Here is a 19,637-nt window from a genome sequence, read left to right on the forward strand (position 1 = left end):
CAAGTTCTCGGGCTCCACACCAAATATCCACGCAAGTCTAGAAACGTCATACGAACTCGCTCCCGATCTTAAAACACCAAAATAACATCCGGAACCACAAATCAAACACCAAAATGCATAGAAATCATATTGTAACTCAATAACTTCTAAAATCACAACCAAACATCTGATACCTACCAAACCAACTCAGAGGGTGTTTGGATTAGCTTATAAAAAGTAGCTTTGAAGCTAAAAGCCAAAAGTCATAAGTTGGTAATACCCAACATTTGGCTTTTGGCTTATTTTTGTACTTTTTATTCCTAAAAATAAGTGTTTTTAAGCACTTTTTATCATTGTCAAACACCACACAAACTAAAAAAATACTTTAAAGCCAATAAGCACTTAAAATAAGCAAATTCAAACATCCTCTCACAATGACACCAAAATTTGCACACAAGATCCAAATGACAAAACAGAACTATTCTATGTCTGGAAACCAAAATCCGAACCTGATAGTCATAAAGTCAATCCATGGTCAAACATAGGAAAATTCTAAACCTTCAAATTGCCAATTTTCGGCAAAAAGGCCAAATCAACCCAGGAACCTCCGAATTCGAATTCCGAACATACGCCTAAGTTCAAAATGACCATACGAACTTATTGGAACCATCAAAACAACGTAGCGAGGTCGTCTTCATAAAAGTCACATCTCAGTCAACACTTCCAACCTAAGCCTCCAAACTAAGACAAGCATTCCAAATCAATCCAAAACCTCCCCGATATCAAACCAAACATCCCTGCAAGTCACATAACAAATGATACACACGGAAAGCTTCCAAAGGAAAACAGGGCTCCAATACACTAAACGGGGTTGTTACCGTAATAGTGAAAAATAAGAAATAAAGTAGTTACATGATAACTATATGATTCGTTTTCTTTAGTTTCAATTTTGTTATTGAGTTCATTGCATTGAGGCACTAAGTTATTTTGTTAAAGCAATATGTATGTTCTAATGTGTTTAAAAGGCTAGATTACAATTTGACGTGACTAATATTCTTTTTACCGTTCGCACATCGAGGCGATAAGTTCTAATACTAGTCTTTAATCAATTGAATTCTTTAAGCATTTCTCAATGCTTTCATCTGGCAACTTTTTACATATTCCATTATGTATATAGTCCTTATTAGATGTTAGCTACAATTAAGCCCAATTTTCTCACATAAAGCTTCAACTTGTGACTACATAAGTCTATGAACCCGTAGCAGAGAAGCAGAGTCACCTTCTCCACATTTAACTTCTTTAACAAACGTGAATCGTTTCAATGGTGTATTGGGCTACTAAGCAAGAACATGATAACAAACATTAAGCAGTGGGCTTACCATTTCATTACCTTGAGTAGCCCAACTTAACAAAATTACAAATTTCATAAAGAACTGCAGAATATACAGAGAAAAGAAGAAATAAAATTGATTATACTTTAAAACTACTTAAATTAATCTGTTAGAAGTTGTGATTTTTAATGGTCTTTTCTAGATCCATTTATACACAAACAGAAATATCACTACAATAAGCACCAATCAAGATAAAAATTAAATGCACCATCAAGTAACTGAGACTCCATAGTGATGTATGGTTCTCTTGGTTCTTCATCACATCAATAAGTTCAAGTCCATTCATTAAGTTGAACCTTGCTGAATGAGTAAATAAAAGATTCCAGCAACAATGTGATTGGAGCTTATCCACACCTCCAGAGGTGACTAATAGATTCACCAGTTTTTTCAGAACGTTGGAAAGGCAAATGAACTTTTTATGGATAATGACACACACCACATATCTTTATCTTCATCCTCATACAAGATTTCATCCCTGGGAAAGATATACAATTATACATACAGCTATAGAGGTCTAGATGGATTACCATATACCAATTACATGATATCCCAAAATTATCTCTAACAAAATTTATTAAGTCAACACAATTCCATGGCAAACTAAACATATTCTTTCTGCCAAACTCTGAATTCAACTTACCACTATATTCTTGTGGTTATGCAGAATCACATAGCTCGGCATCCCAGAACTGTGCTTCATCACCCAAAAGAAGATATAAGTATACAAAGACATTACTGTATTTAGTTATTATGTAGATTGATTCCCAGCCCCAAAAAAACATCTTTAAATTATAGTAGCATCTAACTGTACATTATTTCCAAGCATGGCGGGACATTTATCCATTCCATGCTTGTGCATTTTCAAGATACATGATTAAGCATATCTAATACTACAAGGCGTAAAGAAACAGGAACATATTTAAGAGCAGAAACAGGATCACATAGTACTTTTCACACAATTTCAGTAACAAAATATACAAGAATTGGTCTGTACTCTTATTATCACAGTGTTGTGCCTTGCCATGACAAGTCACACGGGCACGTAGAAAGCAATATAAAGAAAGATTCGGAAATGATACTTTATACAGGGTTTTAACAGGTTTTGAGAACTTTCTTTCTTCTTCCTTTACTTTTTTTCTCTTTAGAGTATGGGTTTGTTTCAAGTTAGACATGGACATCTAGTTGCAAAAATTGCATAGTACCAGGTATTACCCAGCCCCCAAGACAGTTTATAATAAATACAGATCATTGGACTTATCCTCAAGATATATCATAAGACCAATAAGTTGAATAGAAATCTCACTATCAACTTCTCGGCCTCTACCTCATTGTGAAAAAGGAAGCATCAATAATGTTGTACATAAGCACAAAAGATAGAATTTCAAGGGTGACTCTTTCAATCATGAAGGCTTAATCTGTTAATGAGTTGTCGAGCACACTAAATCAAGAATATATAAGGTTAAAAAAAAGTCAAATAACTACAACAGCAGAATACATACATTGAACACATCAATGCTGGTTTCTCCAATTGAAAATCAGTCAATGCCTTCTCTAATTATTTCTGGAACTGAAACTGCCACCAAAGCTTGACCACCTTCTAAATGTACAAGCCATCAAATTCCGTCCCGTTATGAGTCCTAACCTTGCCTTAAAGGAATTTGACCTTCCAGTATTGCTTAATGCAATATTAGCACTGCCGCCTACTTGGCTAGCCATCTGCCTATTTTCCTGGCCAACCTCATTCGCAACACAATCACTGGTGCTTGCATCAGGAATTTCAGGTTCATTTGCATCCAAGTTCACAGCAAGAGAACCTCGAGTGGTCCTCAACCTATCTGCAGCCTCAGAAGTCACCAATCTACACTTCTTAACCTTCACTTTTACCAAATTTGGACATCCGCTAGCCAGCGCTTCCATACCTTGGTCGGATACAGGGCAACTTTTTATACATAGCTTTCTCAATGCAATACACTTTGCGGCTATGCACGAAAGCTCGGGATCTCCAACAGTATCACTCCCACATAGAGCTAATCTCTCTAAGTTGAGACAATTTGCAGCCAATTTCTCCAAACTAGCACGCGTTGGATTCACACCAATCAAAACCAATTCTTGCAAATTGGGACAATGTTTAGCAACAGAAATTAACCCTTCATCACTTATCCGGTTAGTCTTCCATCCATCAATATGGAGCTTCCGGAGAAGCTTACAATGTTCAGCAACAGCCACTAAGCCGAAATTAGTGCATTCTGGCGTTTTAACAAGGTGCAAAATTTCAAGATTCGAACATTTAGAGAGAGCAGCAAGTCCAATGTCACTAACCTGAAGCCTCTCAAGATGAACTTCAACCACTTCACTTACCTGATCAGCTATTGCTTCCAGAAGCCTATCCCAATCTCCAGAGCATCGGAAGAGCTTCAACGTCCGCAAATTCTTCGATCCTATAATCAACGGTCCAAAGCACTGTCCATTATAGAGCTCCTTCAAGCATATAACTCCGAGAGACGCTGCGGCAATTCCAGGACCGATTGGCTCTGCCGCTGCGCCATCTGTAATGCCACGGAGCCGTTTCACTGATAATTCTTCAAGGGAGGAGCAGTTATCCAACACGGCATTCATGCCTTTGGCACCGAAGGAACACAATCCACAAGAAAGCTTTTTCAAACCCGTGCAATTCTTCGCAAAAGCTTCAATTCCGGCGTCAGTAATCTCCCGGCATGTTCGAAGCTTCAAACGTGTGAGGTTACGGCACCCCTGCGAGATGAGGACCAACGCATCGTCTCCAATACTCGTAGATCTACGGTCGCATTTCAAAGCGAGCTTCGTAACCGAATCAAACCGAGAGAAAATGGACGGAATCACAGAAGCAAGGTCCGATTGCGCGTTGAGCGACAAACGGTGACGGCTTTGACCTTCGATCCGGAACCAACGGCGGCAGACGAGGGAGCAGCGTTTACGGTCACCGGAGCTAAGAGACTGGAAAATAGAAGCCACGCACTCATCCGGTATATTAGATGAATAATCAAACTCTCCAACCTCGAACACGTCGATAACATCCTCAGAATCCTCATTTTCCTTCATCGGCGAGATAACGCCGGTAGATCTAGATTTTGACCTTGAATGATGGATGTGATTTTGAACTGCAGTAGTGGTGGAAGCTGATTGGCCCATCCACGGCGGCCGGAGAGTAAGTTTTTCTCGTGTGGTTCCACTCTACCGTCTCTTTTGTCGGCGCTTTACCAGGTGAATTCGCGATTGCTCGGAGGCGGCGGTGGAACGGCGGATACGAAAATGAAATTAATTTGAAGGTATTGTTTGGAAGGTAATTTAGCTTTAAATTATCTTATAGGAAATTGTTGTTATTTGCTGTTATCTACTTTCAGGGGAGAGGGAGAGGGATGGTAGCAATTGAATGAGAGCAACCCTAGTGTACTTTCCGTGTGGACTAGGTGTAAATTTGCTTCGTTTTGTCAAGGGCTATATGTTCCCGTTAGTAGCGTGTTTTTTGAGAAATGTGGGAAGAGGTGAATCACGTGAACAACCATAATAAGTAAGGGAAGTTGAAGGAGCAGGAATCATTGTCAATTTTTTTCCACGGGGTTCAAGCGTTGGAGCACGAAAAGCAGGGTCACATGGATTACGTGTGTCTCTACAATTGGCCGAACCTGCATCCTTCCGCATTTAATCGCTCTAAATTAATACTTTTGTTTGGACATGAATAAAATTTTGGGCTGTTTTTTAAATTTTGTGAGTAATTTAAATAAAAATATTAAATAATAGTTTTTTGAAGTTTTTCAAATTTTCAAAAATTTTCAAAATACATCTTCAAATGAAAATTTTATAAACAAATACTAATTTGGAAAAAAAATTGAAAAAAATTGAAAGAAAGAAAAAAAAATCATGTCCAAATGGGCTCAAAGTTGCTCCGATTATAAAATGTTTTAACCTTTTTGACGCGAAGAAGATTAGTCAAAGTCAATCGACTTGATAGAATGTATTTTTTATTATTATTTTATATTTTTATGTTTATTTTGAGATTCGATTAGTTCGAATTTGTCAGAAATCTCATTCTAAAGTTAAAGCACTAACTAACAAATGAAATTTCACTGTTGTATTGGTAAAAATAAATATTACACGTGGATTTATATACGTGGATGATGTGGCAAGACACATGAATCGCTAAGAAGGCAACAGGCCGGAGAGATGCATTAAAAGAGGCACGAGCAAATCACCCACGAGATAAAAGGGGAATGGTCACTCGAGTCTGAATTGCTATATGAAGAGACACCGGCAGAATGAATCAAGTCAGTAAAGAAGGAAGGTTCATGAATCGTCAATTAATGTGCATGAATGATCTTAAGCGTTACACGATCTTCATGAACAGTTATGATTGGCAAATATAACGTCTCATTAATATCATTAATGTTCATAATAATTTAGTCATAAAAGGGAAGAAACGTTGTACTTATAGATTCCTATATAAGGGAAGGGGATTTCACTTGTAAAGACACGTTCTAATTGTCATTGGAATACAATTACTTTTTTTTGCTTTCTATTGATTACTTTGCTATTTCATATTCTAATTTTCTTTCTTATCATTGAGAGAATATAGAAATTCTTGATTATCAGTAGCCCGAATACTTCTAAAAATAAGCTTTGACCGGAATACACATTTTTTAGTTAAACAAATTGGTTCCGTTACCGAAAATCTGATAATTTTTCACTTTCCAAATTCATTTTTCTGTCAAAAAAAAAATGTTGATCGCTAACGACTACAACCAACAAAACCAGCAAAATCAGCTGAACCAATAGAATCAACAAGAGAATGAAATTCCAAACCCCTCTCCCTAAAATTCTCCTCCACACTCCCGTGAAAGGTCACCTGACAGATCAACATCGCATGTTAATTAACAAAGGGATGATCAAACTGCTGATGATGCATTGAAGCAACTAATTGCAGAACACGTCAACAATGCTCTCCAAGTTTTTGTTAGTGGGTTGCCAATTGTACCTCCAACTTCACCTTCAAATAACACCGCAAGTATAGAAAATCCACGCTCGGGACTTGCTAATTCAGGCAATGGAGGAACTTCTAGTGAATCTCGTGACAGGAGGTCAGGTACTCCAAATAATTCTGATTTACAAAGTTTAGTACTAAATTTGCAGAAATAGCTCAAGGAGCAGAACAATCATATATCGCAGATACCTGGTGTGCCACCCGTAATTAAAAGAGTGGATATTGATAAATATTCTCAATAACCCTGGAAGCCAAGTGCCGTTCCTCTACCAATTTCAAAAAAGTTTAAGATGCCCGATATTCTGAAGTTTGATGGGACAACTGACTCACCAGATCATGTAACTGCATTTACAATTGGCGTGAAGAGCAACGATTTGACCAAGCAAGAAATTGAGTCGGTGCTGGTCAAAAAATTTGGTGAAACACTCACAAAAGGAGCCCTAACATGGTATTCTCTTTTACTAGAAAATTCTATTGATTCTTTTGCTGATCTTGCAGATTCATTTATAAAAGCATAATCGTGAGCTCAAAAAGTTAAAAAGATGATGGAAAAGATCTTTAAAATAAAACAAGGAGATACGGAGCTACTCAGGGAATTTGTGGATAGATCCCAGTGTGAAATGATGATGCTACCACGTGTACCGGATAATTGGGCGGCCATGGCATTTATGAGTAACTTAAATGAAAAAAGCTCAGAAGCCACGAGGAGACTCAAAGAAAGCTTACGAGAATTCCCTGCAACAATTTGGAATGAGGTTTACAACAGGTGTATCACAAAGCTACAGATAGAAGAAGACACTATCACTCAGTCACTGGGAGATGAAAGAATAAGTTCGAGGCGACCATAAATTGAAAAAAGGTCCGATAAGAACAGGTGCGAACCTTACATGGAACCAGCAGGAAGGGATTCACGTTCTAAATAGGAGAACTTGAGGTACGGTTCCAGATCAAGGGATAGAGATACTGGTTCGTCATCCAAGTTTGGAAATGAGCGAGATACGCAGGACAACAACTTAAGTACAAAAGCAAAGATTGGGGGTTACTGTTTTAATATTAGAACATCTGGGTCGGTAGCTTTTTTAAGAAGCATGGAAGATAAGGTGAGGTGGCCAAAAGAAATGAGATCGAACCCCAGTAGAAGAAACCCAGATTTCTGGTGCGAGTTTCATAATAATCACGGTCATAAAACAGTAAATTGTAGATTGCTACAAGGTGAAATAGAGCACTTATTAAAACAAGGCTATTTAACCGATTTGTTTAGTGAGAAGGGTAAGCAAGCATATATGAAGAATAGACAGGAGCCACCAAAACCCCCGTCACCGAAAAGAACGATTAACGTGATAAGCGGAGGAGAGAAGGTCAACGGCGTGGCATATACAACTGCAAAAAAGGTGTCAAAAGTCACAGTTACCCACGAAAAGCGAGTTCGTCGAGTTTTGGAAGAAGACAGTATAACATTTGATAATGCAGAAGCAGATGGCGTGATGATCCCACACAATGATGCACTAGTAATATCTTTACTTGTACATGATACTAATGTGAAACGAGTTTTGATTTATCCTGGTAGTACAATATGATCCTCGGTAGACCTTGGATTCACGATATGGATGTTGTTCTGTCTACTTTACATCAGGTTATTAAGTTCCCTTCGCAATTTTGAATTAGACAAATCCGTGGTGATCAATAGGCTTCGAGAAGTATCAAATCAATGGCAGATTCAAGCATAAAAAACGACGTTGCAGACGAAAAATAGCAATTACAAAATCCAGTTGAGGATTTAGCAACACACACCTCAACTGGGGATGGACTAATGGATGTAGACTCAAGGTCTGATACTATTCAAGAGCCAGAAGAGAACAAATACATCAAAATAACAATTGAGGAACTCAAAGCTGTGGTGTTGTCTATACATTGGCCGAATAGAAAAGTTTACATCGGAACCAACCTGAGACTAGAGATGAAAGGTAAGGTAATTGAATTTATAAAAGCTAACGCAGATTGTTTTGCTTGGTCGCATTCAGATATGACATGTATACCACCGGAAGTGATAACCCATAAGCTGAATGAAAATCCAACATACCCAAATGTCAAACAGAAGAAAAGGAAGCAAGGATCCTTCAAAAAGCAGGTGATTCAGGATGAGGTAAAAAAGCTTTTAAAAATTAGGTCTATCCGAGAGGTAAAATATCCTAACTGGCTAGCTAATAATATAGTGGTGCCCAAAAAGAATGGTAAGTGGCGAGTTTGTGTAGACTATACTGACTTGAATAAAGCCCTAAAGATTCTTTTCCTTTACCACACATGGATCAACTAACTGATGCTACTGCAGGACATGAATTGTTGAGTTTTTTAGATGCTTATTCAGGATATAATCAAATAAAAATGGATCATTTAGATGAGGAAAAAACTTCCTTTATTACAGATAGGGGGACTTACTGTTATAAAGTCATGCCTTTCGGCCTAAAGAATGTTGGAGCCACGTACAAGAGGTTAGTAACGAAGGTTTCAAGAACATCTGGGAAAAACCATGGAAGTTTATATTAATGACATGCTAGCCAAGTCAACACAGATGGGGGATCACATCCAACATTTGTCAGATACATTTCAGATTCTCCGCAAATTTAATATGAAGTTAAATCCCGAAAAGTGTGTTTTTGGCGTGTCTTCAGGTAAGTTTTTAGGTTTCCTTGTTTCTAACCGAGGAATTGAAGTAAATACAGCTCAGATTAAAGCCATTGAATAAATATCGGATATACTCACGAGCAAAAAAGAGGTGCAGAGGTTGACATGTAAGATAGCAGCATTGGGAAGGTTTATTTCTAAATCTTAGGAGAAAAGTTTTAAGTTCTTTTCAGTGTTGAAAAAGCAAAGCCAATTTGAGTGGACTGAGGAATGCCAACAAGCACTCAAAAAATCTAAAAACATACTTGTCAAACCACCGTTGCTGGCTAAACCGAAGGATGGAGAAAGGCTAGTCATCTACCTCGCTTTATCAGAAATGGTGGTAAGTGCAGTATTAGTTCGACAAGACAAAGATAAACAATCTCCAATTTATTATGTTAGAAAGTCCTTATTATATGTTGAAACTCGATATCCTCATTTAGAAAAATTTGCTTTAGTACTAATAATGGCATCTAGAAAGTTGAGGCCTTATTTTCAATGTCACCCTAGCTATCTCTGTAGTGACCACTTTTCCCTTACAAAATATATTACATAAGCAAGAATTATCAAATAGATTAACCAAGTGGGCTATAGAACTAAGTGAATATGATATCACATATCAACCTAGAACTACACAAAATCACAGGTTTTAGCAAATTTCGTGGCAGATTTCAGCCCAAGAATAGTAATAGAAGCAGAAAAGGAACTGCAGGTATTCAACGGGTCTAATCTAGGTATTTGGACCCTATTTACTGATGGCTCCTCAAATGTTAAAGGAGCGTGTTTAGGAATTGTTCTTATCCCACTGTCACGACCCTAACCAATGGGTCTCGACGGGCACCGGTACCTTACTCAACCGAGTACCATTATAACATACCTTTTCATGTCATACTATCATAGATAACTGAGCCGGAAGGCTACTGTGAGATAAGTAGAATACAATATGTGATACTAACTTAGACATGAGGCATACCGGCCTATAAGACCCTGATAACCCCTCGTACACTAAACATAGGCCGACAAGGCCATACAATCTTTTACGTATATGACATTTGTCTATAAGCCTCTAAGAATACATAATTTTCATAAAGGTCGGGACAGAGTCCCACCATACCAAACAATACACGTCTAAATCATAATAACCAAACAAGCAACTCCAAAGCAAGTGGAGCGGCACCAACATCTTCCGTTGAGCTGATAGCTTACTTGGAGGGATCTCGACCTATCTATCGGGACCCACGGGCATGAAATACAGTGTTCTCATGAAAAAGGGACGTCAGTACAAATAATGTACCAAGTATGTAAGGAATGAAAATTAGTAAATAATAGACATAAGAGAAACATGGAGTAAAAGACTCGACATGTACGTTGCATAGCTCTGTGAATCATTTCATTTTTATAATGTCATGCATATACGTATAAATGTCATATCATGCATAGGTATATACGTTCATAACATCATCAAGCCTCTGAGGGCATCCCATCTTATTATTTCGGCCAGTGTGGGCAAATTATCGACGTATACCAGCTGATCAGGTGGTGGTGTGTACATAACGCCGTAACCTTTTCCCATATCCCATATACATATATATACATATATACGCGTATATAACTCCATCTGGTAATGGGTAAATGTAAATCAATGCAATGCATGAGAAGTACGTCAATAAAATCTTTCGGAATGTCATAAGACTATTAAGCCTCTGATTAATATCATAAAATAAACTTTTTTAACTTACGTATTTTCTGAGACCCATGAACAGATGATAGAATAATATGACACATGGGGAATCAAGAACATAAGCATCTCTAGTATTTCTATGAATAGAGTCAGTTATGAAAATTGTGCATTTTCTCGTTTCGTTTGTGTCGTATAGATCATGCCAATAGAAAGAAGGGGTAGCCTTAACATATCTGAGCTGATTCTCTTGACAATCTCTCTAACATACGTTAATTGCGGAAAAACATGTAACGACAGATCAAAGTAGGGGAAAATCTGTATGATATTCTTGAGAAAGACTATACCGTACTCCCTTAGAATCGCAAACTCACACTTTATTGTACTATGAAGTTTCAAACTCACGCTTGAGAAAAATCCGTAAGGATTTCAAACAAATTGTTTGAAATCCATCAGTAGTAAGCAAGCCTAGCAACACCCTATTATTAGATAAGAATATCTCTTTAAATTGGAGGTTATGGGCCCCACTTTTGGGGCTTAGTTTTTGCCCTAATATCTCCAAATTGTGCCACCTAATTTCATTACATAAGAGTCATAACTTGGTTTCGAATAATAATTCATTTTGCTGCCACGTTGAGTTTCATGAAACTTTATCCTAAAGATTCTAATTTATTAGTTAATCTCCCACTAACAATTAATAATTACCCAATTATCTACATAATTAAGAATTATCTCAAATTACTTATAATACTACTCACTTTAAACACACCTTATACACCTTAATATCATGGCCATGGGGTACCTTGTACGGTACTAGTCCATAAATACCGAGTATTTTAGCTCGGGCTGTATTTTATCCCAAACTGTCAAACTTCGACGAAATTTATTTTCTTCGATTTACTTATCCTCTCATCTTCACGAATTTACTCATCACTTGTTATAAATAGCATAAATGCTTATAACCTCAAGATAATCTCATCCTCGATTCTACGTCGATTAACTTACGATGAAATTTTACGTACGAAATGTGGGATATAACATAAAACCTCATTTCCGAGCTTTTATCAATTTATTTGTGGAGCACTTTCACGTATAACATCATTCCCCCCTTGGAACATTCATCCACGAATGTTGACTGATGCACTTATCATTGTCATAGCCTATAGTCCTTGCGAATACTTTAGTGCTCTCCTTGCCATTCTAGGTAACTGTTCTGTGAATAAATCTAAAGGCCAGGGTTTTCCCTCCTTTAGGCCTCTTTCTCATACCATGACTTATGGTCGGAATCCTTCTAGTCTCGTAACTGTTGCTACCTTCTATCATGCAGCTTGTATGACTCTGACCTTGTAAGTGTGCTTATGCGTCTCTTCTTTCCTTTTTTCTCTGATTTTTAGCCATTACTGAAGTTCTTCGCTCGGTATTTTGTCGAACTTATGAATATTGTTGTTTACCGTGCAAATGGTAATAAAAATTAAATTTGATTTTGTGGTTCTAAAAATACATGATTTATTTTTATGCTAGTTGTTAGGGTAATAGATGCTAAGTGAGGTACTTGGAATCAAGATAAGAGCTTAAAACAAGATGTTAACCAAACCGAATGGTTGTCGATCGGGGCCTCGAGTTTGCTTATTCGGGGCCTCAGGGTCGAGTCTAATGTCCCGTCGAGGGTAGTCAATAGAGACTAACAATTATAATTAAATTAATGACTGCTCTTTATGGCCAATAATAAGTAATAAATGAAGAACAATAAATAGAACACAATGGATATGAACAATAAATGCAAGTAAAGAGATCAGGAGAATGTGTTAGAGAGCAGAGAGAATGTTCTTGTGTATTTAGTATTGAGCAACAGATGTTTACAAAATGACAAGAATCCCTTTTATATATGAGGGGGAATCCCAACATAGTACAGACGTATTGATTACAAAGATATGAGGCTGTTACAACCATTTAATGTCTTGATTCATTTTTTGGACTAGTCCATTATGCCTTGTCAACTATATGTACGCGCCTTGGGAACTTCACCTTGATCCACCGAGACCACTAATTTACATTGCCTCGAGGTCGGTCGTTATTTATGCTACATCGAAGTCGATCACCAAGAACCCTCGGAGTCGATCACTGAAAATCCTCGAGATGCCTTGATGATCGTAAAATCGAACCATCGATCTCTACCGTATAAAGATAGTCTTCGCGTTTCCTTGAGCAAAGTGATAGGAAACGATTTTGAACTCCTACTCCTTAATCACCATCACCATGACGTCATCCCATCAGAGCATTAAATGCCATAACTCAAAAGCCGCACAAGGGTCGCCGTCAAACACGACTATCGAGAAGCCCACGAGCCGCTATTGGTTTGTCTTTTCCGCTGCCCATATGGCTTCTATAAATGCATCAGTCATTTGATAATTCACACTTTTACAACATCTTCAAGTTTTCAAAGCCAAATCCATCCCCTTTCACATTCTTTCTTCTTCCGTTCTTGATTCTCTGCCTACTTTCTCAGAAAAGCCTTTCCACCACCATGGCTAGAGCTTCCAAGACAGTTCCTTAGAAAGATGAGGCTACCTCTTCATCTCGAACATCCAAAGGAAAGCCCAAAGTGATACCCACCGTTGAACAGTGTACCCCTACCGAGTTTAACATGGTGAAGGATTTTTCCATCAACAGACCCTCATCTACACCGGGCCGATGCGAGCACGTGTCCTGGTATATTAGCGTCGTGACCGATATAGGGAAAGTGAAGGAAGATTGCCAATAGAGGGAGGCAGTGCTGGTTGAGATCCCTCGTTCTAATGAGAGAATAACATACCACAAGGTTGGCTTCCTTTATGTATATACATACCTATTCACTTTGGGTCCGGTCGATTCTTCGAACCCTTCTTCCTCGGCGATGGATCCAGTCATTCTCGTCTTCTATGACAAGTACCGAGTGACGCTCAGCCAAATCTATCCATCTTTATGGAGAATAGTCTACATGCTCCGCTACTTCTCCAACAAGGTCGAGGGTGCGACCTTTACCCTCGACCATTTGATTAGATTGTATAGCCCTCGACTTTATCGAGGTTTGATTAAACTTCACCCTCGGTCCAAGAAGCCATTTTTCTCGAGCATTGATGAGGACAAGGATCGAGGGTGGATGAGCAGGTTTTCCCGAGTGAGATCATCCCGGCCGAAAGGATGCCATTCCCAGAGGAGTGGAACATGCAGCGTAAGTACCTTTCCTTCGAGCATGCTTTATTGTCTTCTTACTTCTCTTTAGAAAAATGATCCCCCATTGGTTTTTGCAGCTATCGTTTGGTATCCTGAAGCAGTTCAGGATCTGTTGGGATGGATTTGGAGATTGGATGCTTCATTCCCATTTCTCGGGCGGTCCTGGCCCGACTTAGATAAAACGCGATGGGTGGCCAAGAATCATAGTAAAACCCTTCTTGCTACTTATATCATATTTTTATATTTCTTCCCCGTATCCTCCATGCTGATAAATTTTGGCCACTATGTTTGCGTAGGCCTTGGCGACAGAGTGCAGATAAGACCGCCTCCTGATGGTGAGGTGGAGACTTCAGAGCCTGATAAGGTCAAAAAGAGGAAGAAAAAGGCGGTTGTTGATTCTCCTGCGGTAAAGAAACCTAAATCACACATGCCTCGAGTTGCTGCCAGGACCGCGACTTCAGCTTCTGGAGCAAGTCCCAGTACTTCGGATAAAGATGATAATGAGGAAGAGTACCATTTGGTACAAAGGATGAGGTCAGGCACGATTCCCCCTAGGTGCCCATGCCGATGACCGCCGAGTCGGGAACAACTGATTCAACTCGATCTCAAGATTCGGAGGATCTCGAGGAAGGCATGGATATGGTCCACGAGCCTTTGGCCGGGCATGATGCAGCCCCTTCCATAAAGACCGTTGTTGCTGGTTCCAAAGGTCCTGGGACCGAAGCTTCTCGGGGACGGAGCTTGCCCTTTAGAGATATTGACGCCCTGGGCGACCTTAATTTGGGTCCTCGGTTCTCGGACGGGGAACTCAGGGATGCTCAGGACCCAAAGGCTACCAATGTGGAGGGTCCTCCTGAGGGAGGAGATGGGCTTGACAACTTCCTTTATGGGATTGATGATGTTAGTGAAGACATTGATCTCGATGCTCCCAATGCTATCGAGGTAGCGGAGAAGTTCCAGCGGTAGTTGATAGCTGTTCACGTATACCTTTCTAGTCTCAAGCATTTTTCCTCATTTTTCTGACTCTCCTGTTTCGTTGTAGTCTAAGGAGATGTATGATCACGCCTTCTCTAGACTCCAAGATGAGCTTTCATGCCGTGGAAAGGAGCTCGAGAAGCTCACCTCGGGGCTGCAGGAGTCGAAGGCCTCCTTTGCCTGAAAAGAGAAGGAGTTAAGCAATCTTGGGGCAAATTTGGAGGGAGTGCTCCGAGAAAAGGCTGACCTTGCTGAGCAGGTAGCTAGCTATTCATAAATCCGTTCGTCGTTCTCATAATTCAATGTTTACTGACTTATCTTTTCCTTTGCAGATCGGGCAGAAGAATGTGGAGATCCTCGAGCTGAGGAGGGGAAACGAGGTAGTGACCTCGAAATTGGCATCGACCTAGGGTCTTCTCCAAAATGCTCGAGAAGATATTGTTGCGCTATCTGCGACCAAGTCTAAGGTCGAAGAAAAAGCCACTGTGTGTCTGAGAGACGCTATCACTACAAATCAAATAGCTCGAGATATATCAGTGGAGGCTGAGGAAAAGCTGATTCGGACTGTCTCTCACGCTAGTGCAAAGGCGAGGAGGCAAGTCTTGGAGGAAGCCAGTGCTAAAGCTGCCGATCTCTCAGCTGAGATTGAGGAGGTACGAGAGTTGGAGGAAGAGTTGGCGCTCTTAGTCACTTTGGACGAAGGTCACGAAGATGGTTCAGAGGGCAGTGACGATGGAGAGTAGGCCTGCATCACCTTCTCCTCTCTTTTTTCTTTTTGTGTATGTGTTCCCGAGGAAATAGGTCTTGTAAAGATGCCCCTTGTAAATATATTTTACGGCAATGCAAGAAATTTTTTCTGCTTCAAGTCTTTGAATTCTTTATATTCTAGCATTCATGCGGGGTTAGCCGACGAATTTTGATGTTGGCTCTTCGGAGCTCATACTTGGAGTAATCGGGCACCATCTCGAGATTAAGTTGATAACTTCTTTGTAACCGATGCTTGTAATAGAAAAAATCATCGGGGTCTCAATATTTCACGAGCACCACGTGGCAACATTATTCATGTGACACGGTAGTGGGGGCTCCCTGTATGGTCCCACCAGTACATTTCCAAGAAATGGTGCTGTCATGGTCAGACCTAATTGGTCTTCTAGATAGGCGAACAGTCGCTACTTGCCTCTATATATGCGTTCGCTCATTTCTTAATTGGAGATTCTTCTATTTTGGGTAATCATCCCTCTCATAGAGCTTTTGTTCTTTGTGATAGCTATTTCGTCATTTCAACTCATAGCATTTGCCCAAATCTTCATCCTCCTCTTCCTGTTTTACCATAGCCATGGCTGCTACATTCAAACCTATTCATCAAGGGGAGGAGAATTTTGCCTCTGTTCCGCATGCGGTCGGTGGTACACCGCCGGTATTCGGTAAGCTGACCTCGAGGTGCTTTGTCTCGAGGAGAGACTTTATGTTGGAGAGACCTCCCAATGTTCAAGGGCATCGGGAGCATGCATCGAGGTTCATCTCCTTAATAGGGGAAAAACACCTCGAGATGATTAGGAAAGACTGTGGATGGGAAGAAGGAGTGGTACTGCAGGTACCTTCCCCGGAGGAGAGCATCATGACCTATGTCGAGGGGTTGTTGAGCGTGTATACGTATCCCTTTACGTTGGGTCCCCCCGACAGGGTCGTGCTTGAATTTTGCAGGAGGTATCAGGTTACCTAGGCGCAGGCTCACCCATCCCTTTGGAAGATAGTGCTGATGATAAGGTACTTTGCGGATAAGGCCATGCTCGAGTTCACCCTTAGCCATCTCGTTAGGTTATATCGGCCTCTGCATTACCAGGGCTTGATTACTCTGCGACGTTGATCCACCCGATCCCTTGCAGTAAACTACGAAGAAGACGAGGACCGAGGGTGGATGAGCTAGTTAGTTTGAGCATAGATAGTTGATATTATCCCTAGAGAGTTATTTCCATTTCCTGAGAAATGGAATTTCACACGTAAGTGGTATACTTGCATTTTTATTGCTTTGTCCATAGTGGTGGCGGGCTTCGTAAAGGCATCTTTTCATTTCATTCTTTTTTAGAGATTTCTTGGTTGTCGAAAGAGGTCCCTGATCCCTAGGCATCTTTTTTAGAGATTTCTTGGCTTGATTTCATTCTTTTTTGGTGAGGCTCAGCGGCTTAGCTTTATGGTAAGCTTTGGTAGCCGGTATAGGCTTCTTTTTGTTTCGTGCCCTCCCTTTCTTATTAAGTTTTCTTTTGCAGGCCTTTGACAAGCTTAAGTCCGAGCTGCTTCACTGTGAGGCCAGGCTGCGAAAAGCTTTGGATGGGGAGAAATCCCTTAGGCTCCTTTGTACGAAAAAGGAAGATGAGCTGGTATACCTGCGGTGCGAGGCAGATGGAAGTCGGAACTACGAAAGCCATCTCAAAAAATAGGTAACCTGCATTTTGTGTCGGTGTATGCTCCCCCTTCCACTTTCGGAGTTTAATGTTTTGATATTTCAGTTGGAGAGCAAATTGGAGGAGCTGGAATAACTTTGGGGCAAAGTTGGCCGGGTCAAGCGCAAGTTCAACGAGTTGAAGGCTCAGGCAGATGTCCAAGTTGCGACCAAGAAGGATGCTTTGGCTAAGGCTTCCGTCCTTGAGGTGCAACTCCAGAATGCTCGTGCAAACAATTATGTACGAGCGAATATGATTACAAGGCTCGAGTCTGAGCTTTTAAAGGTGAAGGTTGAGGTTGTGGATGCCCGGGACGAGGCTATAATGAGCCGTACTAAGGCTGACCGGAAAGTGGCGGTCTATTTGAAGGGCGCTACTGATGCTAGAGTTGAGCTTTTAAGGGCTCTTAACCGTGAGAGTATAAATAAAGAGTACGTGAGGTGTAAATCTCGGAGGGAAACCCTCGAGGAAATCCATGCTAGAGGCTCCAACCTCTCGGAAGAGATAAAACAAGCGAAGGTGGAAGAATATGATGCTAAATTTCTTCTATCTGATGCCGAGGATAGCGAGGATGAGGCCGACGGGCGGTAGTCCCCAAGGGGGACGTAGATTTCCTTTTCTGTTCCTGTACATAGTACTTTCAAAATACGTTATAAATGGAGCTTGTATTTTCTCGCATATATGTATAAAAGAAAACCTCGCGGTTTCGTTTCTCTTGCATTTCTTTTTGCCTTGATTTTAGCCAGATGAACTGGTCTTTGAGTTAAAAGGAATCCTTAGATTCGTGGTATGGCCCTGGGGCTTATTAGGCTGGCCTGTAGGCTCTTACGGGCTTGGTCGATACGACCTTTTAAAATAAGCCGGCGCTCGAGCTCTTATGTTTGTGCTCTTAGGCATGTTTGGTCAAATGTTTTGGGTTTAGTCTCCGAGTCGGGTATCGACTTGAGCTCATTCGACCTTCAAGTTTTTGAATTTCAAGCTGGCCCTTAGGATCTTACGCATTGGGTCGGTACGACCTTTTGTGTGGGCTGGCGATAGTGGCTCTTATGCTTCGGGTCGATGCGACCTTTTATGTGGGCTGGCGACAGTGGCTCTTACGCTTTGGGTCGACGCGACCTCTAATATAGGCTTTATTTTTCCCTCGATAAGGATTTTTTGAAATAACTTTTGCCTGACTCTTTGATGGTTCGATAAAAACCTCGATTGTGAGTCGTTATATGGTGATGATCGAGCACCTCAGGAGGTTTGGTTCGGTGGTTGAGTATCTCAAAGCATGTATTTAGGAGCTGACATGGTTGAAGCTCTTTTGCCTATGTCAAGGGTAGCCTGTTTAACCGGTTCTTTTCGAAGTATATTTGAAGTAATTGAAGGCCTCTGATTTTATAGCGATGGTTAGGCGTCCCCGAGTCACGTTATTTTGGCTGTTACACCCTTGTGATCATAGTAATTTGTGTTTGGCCGGAGCCTTTGAGTCCTGAGTAAGTAGTTTTGGCGTCTATATTGAGGGTATGCATTTTTAGGGGTCTTGCAAGTTCGATATATAGCCTTAACTTTCAGATCGGATTTATGCTTTAGTAAGGTCTTACAAATTTTACATGCCTTTGAGGTCTTACAGTCTTGGATACTTGGTACAAGTATGGTTCATGCCTTTCTTGAGATTTTACAGATATTGTTTTTGCCTTATATAGGTCTTACGAGACCGAGGCTGCCCGCATGTGGTTTTATAACCTCGGGCTTTGATAAGTCGATGGAGATGGCAATTGTCGGCAGTCCTCGAGTCATCAAGGATTTCTCGGCTTAGGATCCATTACTTGTAAACTTGGTATTGCCTCATTGAGGGCTTATGATTTTGGAGTTTCCGACCCGGAGGTCATGTGGCCTTGAGTTTTCGACGCCAGTCCCCGAGTGTTCGGGACATTTTTGGCTCTGGAGCTGTTTTGTGATCTTGTTGTTGCCTCATTGAGGGCTTAAGAGTATGAAGCTCCAACCTGGGGGTCGTATTGTTTCAAGTTGTTGATGCCAGTCCCCGAGTATTCGTGATGTTTTTTGGCTCTGGGGCCATTTTTTGCAAAAATATCGAGCTTCCTTGAAATGCAAAATGCTTTTGGGAAGTATTCTTTGATTACTTAGTACAAGTATACATGTCTTTGCTGTTAAGGGCTCAGTTGTTCTATATGGACACAGTTCGTTCGACCGTTTGGCCCGGTACATTATTTTCCTATCGAGACCCCATTTGGCGTATCTTGGCTTCTTTGAGTAAGTGACCTTCTGGGGGGATGCCCCCA

At 40.5% G+C, this 19,637-nt stretch overlaps 1 protein-coding gene across 3 annotated transcripts; it reads right to left on the reverse strand.

Moving 5' to 3' along the window:
- Window positions 1-1,452: 1,452 nt before the first annotated feature.
- LOC107804793 (F-box protein At1g47056-like) lies at window positions 1,453-4,881 on the reverse strand. Of its 3 annotated transcripts, none has more exons than XM_016628724.2 (3): window positions 2,870-4,881; window positions 2,011-2,059; window positions 1,453-1,845 (listed from the first exon to the last, which is right to left on the reverse strand). In XM_016628724.2, the coding sequence occupies exon 1, from the start codon at window positions 4,536-4,538 to the stop codon at window positions 2,922-2,924; it is 1,617 nt and encodes a 538-aa protein (XP_016484210.2). In that variant the 5' UTR covers window positions 4,539-4,881; the 3' UTR covers window positions 1,453-1,845; window positions 2,011-2,059; window positions 2,870-2,921. The 3 variants fall into 3 exon arrangements, with proteins under 3 accessions (XP_016484210.2, XP_016484211.2, XP_016484212.2); XM_016628725.2 differs by having other exon boundaries at window positions 2,011-2,064; XM_016628726.2 differs by lacking the exon at window positions 2,011-2,059.
- Window positions 4,882-19,637: the final 14,756 nt, after the last annotated feature.

This window comes from Nicotiana tabacum, chromosome 18 (assembly GCF_000715075.1).
Source record: "Nicotiana tabacum cultivar K326 chromosome 18, ASM71507v2, whole genome shotgun sequence".
In the NCBI taxonomy this organism is placed as follows: Eukaryota; Viridiplantae; Streptophyta; class Magnoliopsida; order Solanales; family Solanaceae; genus Nicotiana; species Nicotiana tabacum.

Coding starts and splice junctions, on each gene's coding strand:
- LOC107804793 (XM_016628726.2), bottom strand. CDS start 4,538: ATGGGCCAATCAGCTTCCACCACTACTGCAGTTCAAAATCACATCCAT.